The sequence below is a fragment of the Macaca thibetana genome, chromosome 16 (assembly GCF_024542745.1).
Source record: "Macaca thibetana thibetana isolate TM-01 chromosome 16, ASM2454274v1, whole genome shotgun sequence".
In the NCBI taxonomy this organism is placed as follows: domain Eukaryota; kingdom Metazoa; phylum Chordata; class Mammalia; order Primates; family Cercopithecidae; genus Macaca; species Macaca thibetana.
This window is the reverse complement of record NC_065593.1, coordinates 37,510,229-37,523,268: the sequence shown is the minus strand read 5'-3', so window position 1 is coordinate 37,523,268 and position 13,040 is coordinate 37,510,229. Positions and strand designations below refer to the sequence as shown.

Genomic DNA, 13,040 nt, shown 5'->3' with positions numbered 1-13,040 from the left:
CACCCTTTCCCTGCAGCCGCAGGCACTTTCAAATCACACTATCAGTATTCATGAGAGATTGCTCTCTTAGAAAAATGGTTTGAGGATGGTTAGAGGTCTCCCTCTCTCTCTCTTTTCCCTTCTAACCTCCCTTTCTTCCCTCCTGGGTGGTTCTTTTTAGGATGCCCCCACCCCGTCTGTCCTTATAAAATGCAGCTCTGTAAACATTTGTCTAATTTCACAAGCTCAGGGAGGTGCACCCATCAGTTAAAAAAAAATCTCCTAGTGCCTGATGCCTGTTTGAAATTCTAAAGTGGAACTTAATTGCTTTCGCATAAGGATTTGATTCGGGCAACCTGCCCATACCTCTGGGAGTGGAAGCAGGATCTGTCATTTACACTTTAGTGTGAACAGGTTCCTGGACCTGGGAGAAAACAGCTTTGGCTTTCCCTGGTCTGCCTTGGATTTCAGAGGCTTCTTAAAGACAGCGTTATTGAGGGGCACGGTGGCTCATGCCTGTGATCCCAGCCCTCGGGGAGGCCAAAATGGGAGGATCACTTGAGGCCAGGAGTTCGAAAGCAGCCTGGTAACATGGCAAAATCCCATCTCTTAAAAAAAAAAAAAAGTTTCCCACTTCATGTAAGAGGTCCTCAAAATTCTCTTTCCTGTAGAGAGTTCTGGATTCTCTTTTACCATATGGTCTCCACTTAGCTTGTCCTGAATTGGGAAGCATAGGGCAGAGTCAGGCTTGCATCAGCATCAGAATTGCCAGAGACCTGGGTAAAAACGCGGTTCCTGGGCGACACCCACTGAGACCATGTTAGGAGCCGGCAGAGCCCAGGGATCTGCATTTTTGACAAGCCCTTCCCCCATGAGAGATTCTGCTGCAGGACCACACCCAGAAACATTGGTCTAGGAGCACACTTGGCCTTCACCCCCACCTTGATATATTGTCTAGGAGTGTCCATAAATAAATGGTCGCCAGGTTATGGTGGCCAACTGAAAAAACTCTTTGTAACTAAAGCCTAATGAAACACTTGGTGGTTCATGGTTGGCATCTGACTTTTAGAAGGGTTCTCCTCACATTTCAAGGTCAAGGGTTGGCCAGCACATCCCTGAGCTGAAAAGAAAGAAAAGCACCTTTCCAGTTGAGAAATTGGCTCCCCTCTGGCAAAAGCCGCCAATGTAGCTTAATATTAATTTAGGGAATGCAGTCTTGTGCAGTTCCATGGAACTAGACTGGAAATCTGATAGTGCCATTTCTGTTATCTGATTCCTCACACACCTGAGATCACTCCCCGCCCCCCACCCAACTCCTCCCAGCCCCAAAGGTGGCTGCAGAGGCGCAGGTGTGAGCTGGCTCACTAAGTCACTTTCCCCCTCCTGATTAAGCGTGTTGGGGAATAAAGGAGACCGGTGTCGACTCACGCCGATCTCTGCCTTGCCTGTGCTCGAGCCACTTGTAATTCCCCGCAGCCCCAGCCAGCTCTGCAAGGCAGAAAGAAATATGACCAGGCAAGTTGAGAAAATAAATTAAACTAAGTGTCAACTTTTCTTGTTTCTCTCCTCATTATTAAGAGATGGAATGGGGCTCGTTTATCAAGCAGGGGGAGAAATTAATTGACACGGCTTTAATATCATGATGTCTGGCGTGTCTGGTCACATTCCTTCATTTTTGGAAAGGCATTTTATTATAGTTTACAGCAACCAGCTGCCAAACTACTGGTGTAAACGAGGAAGCAGGTGCATGAAGGATGCCACAGTGGAGGGGCTGCGATGCCACCCTGGAGGGGATGGGGACATGGCAGAGAAGGAGGGCCAGTTCAGAAGGGACCCCAAAGGGAGGCTGCTTATTCTGGGGTGAGAGAGGAAGAAGGATATGGGGGAGGAGGGAGGGCTGTGCTAAGAGGGCATGCCCGCAGACCCCTCGAATCCATCATGGGCTTGTTTACTGGCCACCAGGAGGGCAGTCTCAAGTATCTGCCTCTGATGGCCTCCTGACCTGAAGTCTTTGTTCTTAACCATCCCCGAGGCTGGGTGCTGTGTGCAGCTCAGGTCAGCCTGCCTGCCCCTTTTCTTTCTTCTTAATAAGGCTAGGGAAGTGAGCACTTCTCTGTCCATCCCTCCAGGGCAGCTGAGTCATTTGAGAGCCAGTTTGCTGCAAAGAGACCTCTAGCATCGAGTCTGGCATCCCAGTCCTACTTCAGGTACATCTGCGGTTGGGGGTCTGGAAAGGTTCAGAGAAGTCACTCTGCTGTGCTCATCCTAGTTAGACTGGCTTAGGAGATGGTCTAGCTGTTTTTCTGTGTGAAGGTCTTCTTTGCTGTGTATCTCTGAAAATCCCCAGTGCCTCCTTCCCTGCTCTTACGTTTAAGAAATCAGATACTTCAGGGTGCAGGGGAAGCCAACAGAGAGCTGGAGTGGATGACCACATCTTTCCCCACTCTCTCCTTGCCCTCCGTCTGCTGGGTTGTGAGGACCGAGGGCTTTTGCCTATTTCATAGATGTTCTTACAGGGAAACATGGCAGGGACAGGGTTCAGGGGTACAGTTGTTGGACAAGGTAGGAGTTGATGAGTATGGAACAGTCTGCCTTCATATGAAGAAGGTGGGCTGTAGGGGAGAGAACACAAGGTCCCACCGGGGCCTCAGTTCTTCATCTGTAAAGTGGGAACGATCATTTCTATTCATGCTCCCCAGGGTGGGGCTGGGGGTGAAGATTGAGTTACAGAGTGGCTGCTCGGTAAGGGCAGATGAGCTTTCTCTTTTTAACGTTATTATTAGAATGTGGACTGATCCTCAATAACTGCCTTTGGGAAACAGATGTGAGTTGTAATGGAAGGAATCCTAGCCCTTCCCACCTTATAGAGTCCACATTGGCACCTGGGTGTGAAAACACACACAGCCTGATCGTCACCCACCCTTTCCCAATACCTAGTGTCTGAAAATGCCCAGGAACCTCTAATGGCAACCCCAGCTGGCTCTCACTGAAACCAAGCTGTCGTGCAGTGATTTCCCAACATGGCAGCCAGTAATCAGAAACATGCTGCTGCTTTTGAAAAGGTAGCTTGTTTTTCTCCTTGGAACATATTGATCTTCTGAGTTATATTTTTCTTCAAGCAAAGCCAAGCCATGTGATGCCACCTACCCATGCCTGCCGTGCATCTGTGCACACTACTTATCTCTTCCGTGCTTCCAGGTGGGGCCTCAGACCTTCCAAGTTTAGGGTTGCAGGACAGCTGACTTGCCAAACCTGTCACAGGTCGTGGAGGTGACCTAGAAATGTTCCACGTTGGGGCTGGGGACAGCCTGAGGCGTGGGGTTGCCAATGGACACACAGCCAACTGGGACTTGACTTGTGACGATGCAAGCAGACCACCATGCCTCCTTGCCAGGTCGGCCCCTCTCACAGTCTCTGAGCCATATGGCCACCAAATCCAGCCCTGAACACTTACTGATCCAAAGAAGACCCTGACAGTCTGCTCCAGAAAAGTAGCAGGGAGTATGACAGCAACTTGGGGTACCACTCCTGGGTTCAGCTCCTGCTAAACATGGTTTAGTGGCCATGTCACGATGGATGAGTCACTGAACCGTGCAGAGCAACTGAGCACAATGACAGTAGCAGAGCCTGCCCTGCCTCTCGCAGAGTTGCCTTGGGGACCAGGTAGGATGATGGATGAAAAGGATTTTCAAACCAGAAAGTGCTCCCCACGCGCAAACCCAAGGGATTCGTGTGTGCTGGAAGCAAACCATGAATATTGCTTTCCCCAAATACTGGGTTATTAGCAAGAGAGGGAAGTTGCATGAGTTATAAATATTCTTAAGTACACATACCTTTAATTTCTCATGGGATACTCAGAATAAATTTGACAATCTGGGGTTTTTTCTTCCCTCATTTTTTTTCTCCATTAACCAAGTGTGTTAACTCATGACTTGCATTGATTTTCACTGAAGATGCGTTAGATACTACATGATTGCCTATTGGTGTTCATTGACCTATATGATAAGAGAAGAAAATTATTTTTGAGGCTAGGAGGAGGCTGTTCCCATCTTTCTCTCTCTGACCTAAAAAAAATTCTCTTGTAAGTTAACTGTCGATGTTCCTCGGTGACTGCATTTGGAGCAGGTCATTTTAATTTTGAGGTATCTCGTTTTCAGATTTCGATCTTCTTCTTCTGTGTATGTGGTTTTTTTTTTTTTGTAGCCTTGTATTATTCAGATGAATATTTAGTTTTGTTCATTTGGATAAAAGAGGAGGAAAAGGTTTGACTGTTAAATGCTTATCTCTTAAATAGCACGCACTTGTTAGTTTCTAATAATAGCTTCATTCAAGAGAATGCTAGAATTTCATTTTTAAATGCTCCCTGTCAACTGCTACCCTATTAATACCCATTTTTAAACCACTGGTGTTTAAGGTTAACCTTCCCATCACCTTCTTTGTCCCAGCTTTGCTGACTTCTGGAGCTCCTTGGAAGTGTAGGGTGCAGTGTTAAGGTGGGGGCTTTAGGAGAGGGGGGGCAGGTGCCACTTTGCTGATGCCAGTTTGGTGAACTAGTCTCTTGTCCCCCAAGTTCTGGCCCTTTGTTTCCCCCACCTCCCCTGGTTGTCAGTCCCTGGATCTCCTCGCCATTCTGGGTGGGGGCTTGAGTGAGTTTAAATACCCGGGTAGGAGTTCTCTGGTTCTTACGACCAAGGGAGCAGTGGATGTTCACAGGGGTAACCCAGAGGGCCCCGATGCAGTGCCAGCCCTCACAGACTCACCGTGGACTAGAGCCCTCATCCTGCCAGGGGCTGGAGCAGGACCCCTGCTTCTGCCTGCTTCTTTTAGAGGTCCAGAGAGGCAAAGGGACTCTCTGGGGGCACACAGCTTATCTGGCCCCTTGCTGAGTGAAGATAGTTGTGTGTATCTTTTACCCGATTGCTACACCTCAGTTTGATGGGCCTTCATGAGGCTCCATTTCTGACTCTCTGTGGGGCCCTCTTTTAGGACAATGAGAAGGAAATAATCACGACTCCCTGTCCTCCAGCTCTCCCAAATCCCCTGTACATCCAGTAGACTGTTCAAAAGACTATGATGCCTTGAAAATCTATGTCAAAACAAGCCAGGCACAACAGTACAGGACATACAGTGTATGATGCCACTTGTATGGGAAAATTCATAGTCATAACAGGTAAAATATAGGCCAGTGTGGTAGCACATGCCTGTAATCCCAACACTTTGGGAGGCTGAGGCAGGAGGATCACTTGAGCCCAGGAGTTTCGAGACCAGCCTGGGTAACATGGTGAAACCCCATCTCTACAAAAAAAATTGCAAAATATTAGCCAGGCATGGTGGCACACACCTGTAGTCTCAGCTACCTGACGGCCTGAGATAAGAGGATTGCTTAAGCTTGGGAGATTGAGACTGCAATAAGCCAAGATTGTTCTACTTCACTCTAGCCTAAGTGACAGAGGACTGAGACCCTGTCTCAAAAAAAAAAAAAAAAAAAGGTAAAATAGAGGTGACTAAGGCTGGGGGAGGGGGAAATGGGAAGTTATTTAATGGGTACAGAAAAGGTCAGGAGGTGGATACTGGTGATGACTGCACAGCATTTTAAGTGTACTTAATGCCACTGAATTGTGTGATTAAAAATGGCTACAATGGCCGAGCACATTGGCTCACGCCTATAATCCCAGCACTTTGGGAGGCTGAGGCAGGCAATCACCTGAGGTCAGGAGCTCGAGACCAGCCCAGCCAACATGGTGAAATACCGTCTCTACTATAAATACGAAATTAGCTGGGTGTGGTGGCGTGCACCTGTAGTCCCAGCTACTTGGGAGGCTGAGGCAGGAGAATCGCACAAGCCCGGGAGGTGGAGGTTTCAGTGAGCTGAGATTGCACCACTGCACTACAACCTGGGTGACAGAGCAAGACTCTGTCTCAAAAAAAAAAAAAAAAAAAAAAAAAGGCTAAGATGGTAAATTTTATGTTAGGTATATTTTTACCACAGTAAAATACTTATTTCAAAAGGATTTTTCCCACCCATCACTCTATCCCAAATTTCTGACCCCATTGTTTTTGTCCTCCACTGCTCATTTTAATTCATTTTGGGGGTTATTCACCACTAAGTTACTAATTTGTTGTAAATGCTAATGCATCTGTGAAATAAAAATGATTATATGTTAAGGAATAACACTTATTGATAATTAAGTGTTCTGTTGCTTCTTTGCTTTCCCCAAATGGAATAAATAAATATTTTAGACATAATCAAGTTTGTTTTCTGTGCTCGGGCCAAACAGACAGAGATGTTGAAATGATATAGGTCTTTAAAATACGGCAAATGAGTCTTGGCATCGCTGAATTGTTATGCATTCAGGGTACACAGGCTTGAAATCCAGGCTATCTCCTCTAATCAGGAAAATCATTTTTGTGATACTTGAATTTTGAGTCCTGTGGGGTTAGGAAAAGGACCAGCAGGGAGAATATCAGAGTCAGAATTTGAAATGATGCCCTGAGTCTTGCCCCGACCCTTCCCGGTGCAACAGTCTGCATTTTAATTCCTGTCTCCTAGCTCAGTCGCCCTTCTTCCCATCTCAGAGTGGGAAACTGGGGCATCAGAGAGTCCGGAATGGTATGGAGGTGATTTGTGCAGTGGCCCAGGAAGGAGTTGGTTTGCAGCAGGAAAGCAGCTCCCATGGCAGGGAACTCAGCCATGGCCTGCCATGGTGACTTGACTTACTCTGGCCTGTATTCTAGGATCAAGTGTGTTTGCTTAGCTGCAAGGTGGCCTTAAACCAGGCTGTCCTCTGGCTCGTGGAGCGGTGCCCTTCACTGGTGGCACTGACTTCATGCTCTTTCCCCATAGCCAGAACGGGTTTTTCTCATTCAACCACTCTCTCCTGCCTTCAGTCCAGAGCAGCATGATTGGCCAAGTAAGCAGGCCTGGCAGGAGGAGGTCGTGTGCGGCCCCCCTGTGTGGGATATGGGGGTGGCTGAAACCTAGAACCTTGCTGTATTCGTTTTGTGTGGCTGCCATAACAAATTACCACAAACCTGGTGGCTTAAAACAACAGAAACTTCTTGTCTCACAGTTCTGGAAGCCAGCGCTGCACTCCCTCCAAAGGTTCTGGGAGACAGTCGTTCCTTGCCTTCTGGAAGACCAGCTTCTCAAGGCTCCAGGTGTTCCTGGTTTGTGGCGGTACCACTCCATTCTCAGCCTACCTCTGTCTTCACATGGCCTTCTATATCCCCTGTTTGTCTTTTAAGGACACCTGTCATTGGATTTAGGGTCCACCCTAAATCCAGGATAATCTCTTCTCAAGATTCTTAATTAAATTACATTTGCAAAAGCTCTTTTTCCAAATAAGGTCACATTCATAAATTCCAGGGATTAGGACATGGATGTATGTTTGGAGGGCCACTATTCAACCTGCTACACTTGTCCTAATTAGCAGTGAGGTTCCTTGAAAACTGGCCTATCCTGGCTTGTTTTATTTGCAAGGTGCCTGGGCTTGGGGGCTGGAGCAGAGGGGTGACCTTCAAAGACAGATGAGACCCAGAGTGCCCTGTAGGCTGGAAGTGAGGAATGGGAGGGAGAGGCTCTCCCTGCGTGAGATCCTCTGACTCGTGCCTGTTTGTGAATTGTGCAAGCAGAGGGCCATTGCCTTGTTGATCTCGGCGTCCTTCACAATGCCTAGCACAGGTGGCAGCTGGTAAATGCAGAAGGAAGAGCGGAATCAGTCTTGAGGCAAAGCAGTGACTCAAGTGGATCAGCAAGATGCTCAGAACCTGGAGGAGCAGAAAAGGCTCATTCAGTCACTCACTCAGCGCTTAGTGTGTGTTAGGGACCCTGTTCCATCCTGAGGACCCTCAGAGAACAAGACCCCAGCGTCACCCTCTTGCAGGGTGCTCTGGCTTGAAGTCACGCTGGCCAAATTCCGCGGCCTCTGCAGTGCCGCCCCTCCCTCCCTGTGGAATTTCAGGAGGGCGCTGGCTCTTAATCCATTCTCCTGGGGCCGGTTGAGATCTGGGCCCTAGGAGGGTGGGGGTGGGTGAAGGGGATTAACCAAAAAGATTAAGTCCCTGGCTGAGTGCTCCAGGGGTCCTTGACTGGGTGGGAGTTTTAACCTGATGTTTTTAAGGCTCCTCCCAACCCAGAATTCCTGACATGTACCCCGGTAGGGTGAGCTGAACGCCCGCAGGAAACTGAAAGCACTTGAAGCAGCGCTTGGGGAACAAATACGCCAAAGCCCAAAGAGAAGTGGCGTGGGGACGGTGTTGCTGCGGCTCTTCTCCAGCTCTGCAATGATCAGTGGGACCAAAGGCCAAGGAGAAGGAGATGCCCAAAGAGAGGGTATAGGATAGTGTTCCCGGTAGCTTTCTCTCAAAGGACCTGGTTTAGCGGGCAGGGGGTATAAACCTAGTCAAAGGTTTTTTTGTTGGATGGCATTTCAAACAACGTATCATGTCGGATGTCTGCTTCAGGCCTCTGAGGTGACTGAGAACCTAGCTTTTACTGGGTGACACTGGGAGAAACTTGCCATCTTTGAGCCTCTCCAGCAGACACTCATGTCCACTTCATGGTATGTCTGATGCTGCCTTATGTATGCTGGGACTGTGTATGCTGGGAGCATTGGCCCACTATTTGGTGTGTGGTGGTAGCAAATGGCATAATAAAGATCGCGATTGCTGTGTTTCGTGGTCCTAGCCTTCTGTTTTACTGGAAATGGTTTGAGAGCAGAGGGTAGCCTTTTTTATTTTCGTACCGAAGAATCTGCTAGTCCCTGCAGGAGCTATGCTAAAGGAGCTCCACCTATCAGCTCCCCGTTTCCTGGTGTTCCTTAGAAGAAGGTGGTGTTAGAGTTGGATGCAGGAGAGTCAGAAGGGACCCGAGAAATTCCCTCTCTGTCCTGTGTTGCAGAGACCCAAAATAGACAGAGAGCTTGAAAAGGAAGCATCTGTATTTTACTCATTGACTGGAAACACAATTATCATAATATAATTGTGATAGAACAGCCATTCAGTTTTTGTCTTCCTGCTTGTTGTGTCTAGTTTAGTGTTCAGCCAGGTTCGTACCTTTCGGGAGAAGAGTGTCTTAGTTGGGGCGGCTATAAGGAAGTACCAAGGTCTATGAAAAACAGTGTGTTTCTCACAGTTCTGGAAGCTGGCCGTCTAAGAGCAGAGTGCCAGCCCGGTCAGTTCTGGGCGGGGCCCCCTTCCTGTGTACAGACAGCTGCCTTCCTATTGCATCCTCACATGGTAGAGAGAAAAAACAAGCTTTCTAGTGTCTTTCTGTAAGGGCACTAATTCCATTTATGAGGGCCCCATCCTCACAATCTCATCACCTCCCAAAGGCCCGAACTCTTAATACCATCACATTGGGAGTTTGGATTTCAACATGAATCTGGGTGGGGGATGTGGGGGGCAGTGGGGGGTGGCCACAGACATTCAGATGGCAGCAGACAGCCTTGCGAATCCTGATTTGGGTTGTGACAGGAGGTGTGAAACCCAGGGTCCAGTTCTACCACCTTCATTTGCAGATGCAAAAGTTGAGGCTCAGAGAGGGGAAGGGGCTTCCCCAGACTAAACCTAAAGTAGATGCACAGTGAGAACTGGAAGCCAGGTCTCAGTCTCCCCATCAGTGTGTCTGCCCCCACTGCCTGTACTCCCTCGCCATGTTAGTGCTACCACGTGGCAGCTGCATCCCATCCAAGGAGGGTGCAACCCTGCGTGGGGCCACGTGGTAAAGCAGCACTTACTGAGTGGGGTCACAGATGGGGCCACATGCTGGAAACGCTGTCAGAGGCAGGAGGAGAAGAAAGAAAGGGGCAGGAGGGTAGGGAGAGGAACTGAGGATACTGAGCAGCAGTCGCCTGCCAAAATTCTTCAGTGCAGCTTGTCTAGCAAAGCCAGTCTCCAGCCGAGTAAATACAGTGGATAGCTGACGGGCTGACAGCAGGCATCAAACAGTCTTAAACTGCCCCAAATCCACGGCGCTTTTGAAGCAGCAGTAGAAAAAGGATGCCTGCGCGGAACAGAGGCCTGAAACTTTTAATAGTTTCTTCCAGGCCTCAGGATGTCCTGATGAGGTATTAGAGGAAGTAATTCAGGAAGAAAAGGACAAATAACCGCCTCCGTCTGGAGGCCGACCCGAGGGCTGGCCAGGGCTGCTCGCGGAAAGGGCAAGCGTGGCCCCGCAGTGATCCACGAGGCTCTCGTTAGCCCACCCGCCTGCTGCGGTGCACAGAGCCGCGGGGCTCTGACCCTTGTAAATAACAGACAAGTAAATTTCTTGTTTGCTTCGGGGCAAATGTAAACCACACAGTGCCCGCTGCATGTGGGTGAAATCATTAACTTTTCCTCGCTGTCGGAAGGGTGCTCCGTACAAATTAGAAATCATTGCCTCCAACCTCAAGGCCCTCCCAAGGATCCGCCCACCTACCCCCAGACCGGGAGGCTGTCAAGACCTCAGGATGTCAGAGAAAAACGTGGGCCTGCCAGAACTGAACTCACCCCACCTCTCTTTGTTTTTTCTTCTCTCTCTTTTCCTTTAGGGTTTGGCTTTGTCACTTTTGAGAATGAAGATGTTGTGGAGAAAGTCTGTGAGATTCATTTCCATGAAATCAATAATAAAATGGTAAGTGTGTAGGGGTTGTGCTGAAATGGAACGCCCCCTTCCTCTACGTACACACCCCGTCTTGCAGACTGCTCCAGCCCATCATCGGGCTGGGCTGGGCAGGGGTGGGGAGGGGCTAGATGCTCGGGGTCTGGTCCTGTGAACAGTAGCAGTTGTTTCATACTGAGGTGGACAAACTCTATAAAGGGCCAAGTCGTGAAATTTTCATTTTTGCAGGCCATACAGCTGACTGCAACTACCCAGTTCTGCTGAGTAGAGTCCATAGGCAATGCATACATGAAGGAGTGGGGCTGTGTTTCAATACAGCTTTGTTTATGGACACCAAAATTTGAACTTTATATACTTTTCACAGGTCACAAAATAATAATTTTTTAACCACTTAAAATGTAAAAACCAGGCCAAGCATGGTGGCTCACACCTATAGTTTCTGCACTTTAGAAGGCCAAGGCAGGAAAATCACTTGAGGCCAGGAGTTCAAGACCAGCCTGGGAAACATAGCCAGACCTCATCTCTTAAAAAAAAAAAAAAAAAAAAAAAAAAATTAGTGGGCCGCAGTGTGCCTGTAGCCCCACCTACTCGGGAGGCTGAGGTGGGAGGATCACCTGACCCTGGGAGGTTGAGGCTGCAGCGAGCCATGATCACACCACTGCACTCCAACCTGGGCAACAAAGCGAAACCCTGTCTCAAAAAAATAAAAATAAAATAAAAAGTTAAAAACTATTCTTAATTCTTGGACTTTACAAAAACAGGCAGAGGGGCTGGATTTGACCTGTGAGTCGTAACTTGCTGACACCTGGCTTAGGATATTCTTTTGCTGTGCAGCTTTTGAGGGGTATATCCTAGACAGGAAGTTTACTGCACCAAACTGTTTTTCTCTTTGGGTCCTGCTGGAAAATTAACATTCCCTCCCTTGCCATCAATTAATTTCTGCCCTCTTGATCAGCTGCTTCCTTCCCTCTCTTTGGCTCTTTAAAGTTCTTTTTTCTGCCACAGCAGCCTCAAAAGAAAGGAAGGTTGGATTACTGGAAGTTTGGGAAGTCATGTAGGCCTCCCAGATCAGTGGCCACCAGAGGGTGCCATATCATGCATAGCATTTGCGCACTCAAAGTCTCAAACTCCTTTCTTCAGATTGAGTGGGGGGTGAAAATTCCCTTCTTTGTTGGCTCCAGAAAAACAGAAGCTCAGCAGGTGTTTCTGGAACCATCAGCAGGTCCTTCGGAGCAAAAACATTTTGGTTGGCTATGAGAGCCTCCAGCCTCAAGAGAAGAGGGAGGGCAAATTTGTGTTTCAATTGCCGCTGTAACTTTAATATTTTCTTCCTTTTGTCAAAACATTTCTTGCTTCTGAAACATGCATTCAGACATGCATTGTATATTGGTCTGATATGTGTTCACCAACTTTAAATTCAATAATAGAGCTTTTAGTGTGGATAAGATCAAAGCAATCTGCTTAGCATGTGGTGCTACAGGCCTGATTCAATATTTGACTTGCTAATTTTTTCCCAGGGCACTAAAATAATATTGTTCATATTGTTCCTTGCCATCATATGCATCTGAAATGAAAATACTCTTTTTTTGCATACTGTATGTTGGAGGCATCAGCTCAGACATTAAAATGGTAGGAGGGAGATAAGTGTGTAGGAATAACACAGGTCCCCTCATAGGCTTTCTCTGCTCCCCAACTGTCAGCGCAAGTTTACAGTTGGTACTTTTATCTTGGTAGGCTACCACTTGGTATTTTTATTTTTATTTTTATTTTTATTTTTTTAATTGAGACAGAGTCTTGCTCTGTTGTCCTGGCTGGAGTGCAGTGGTGTGATCTCGGCTCACTGCAACCTCTGCCTCCCGGGCTCAAGCAATTCTCCTGCCTCAGCCTCCCAAGTAGCTGGGATTACAGGTGTGCACCACCATACCCAGCTAATTTTTGTATTTCTGGTAGATGGGGTTTCACTGTGTTGGCCAGGCTGACCTCAAACTCCTGACATCAAGTGATCCACCTGCCTCGGCCTCCCAAAGTGCTGGGATTACAGGCATAAGCCACTGCGCCTGACGGGTATTAGCTGTTTTTAAAATGAGAGAGACAGAGGACTTAAATGAAACTTGCATCCAGTCCCAGATACCTTATTTATCCTAGCCAGAGCGCGCCATTGACAGGCTCCACTAAGGCTGCTGGGCAGTGGGCAGTGGGGAATAGAAGAGGCAGCAGATGCCATTCCTGTCCTGCCAAGGCTTAAGGGTTCATCAGGAGAGGCCAGATGTAGACCAGAAAGACGTTGCTCCGTGTGTCACCTTGAATGCGTATGTGTAGCCCTTCACTGTTGACAGGCTTTGAAATGAACCTGAGACACAGATGGGGAAAGGTTTTATCTTGGGAAACTGAGCCTCAGGGGATAGGTCCCAGGCTACCCAGAGAGTGAAGGAGCATAGGTCTTGAGCTTACTGATGCC

The 13,040-nt window shown here is 48.0% G+C and overlaps 1 protein-coding gene across 10 annotated transcripts in view; it reads left to right on the top strand.

Moving 5' to 3' along the window:
* MSI2 (musashi RNA binding protein 2) overlaps positions 1 to 13,040 on the top strand; it is a 432,237-nt gene that overhangs the window by 331,827 nt on the left and 87,370 nt on the right. For all 10 annotated transcript variants that reach the window (XM_050764741.1, XM_050764740.1, XM_050764746.1 and 7 more), the window contains one exon: positions 10,512 to 10,594. In XM_050764741.1, the coding sequence (XP_050620698.1) occupies positions 10,512 to 10,594 (83 nt within the window). The remainder of the gene's footprint in view (positions 1 to 10,511; positions 10,595 to 13,040) is intronic.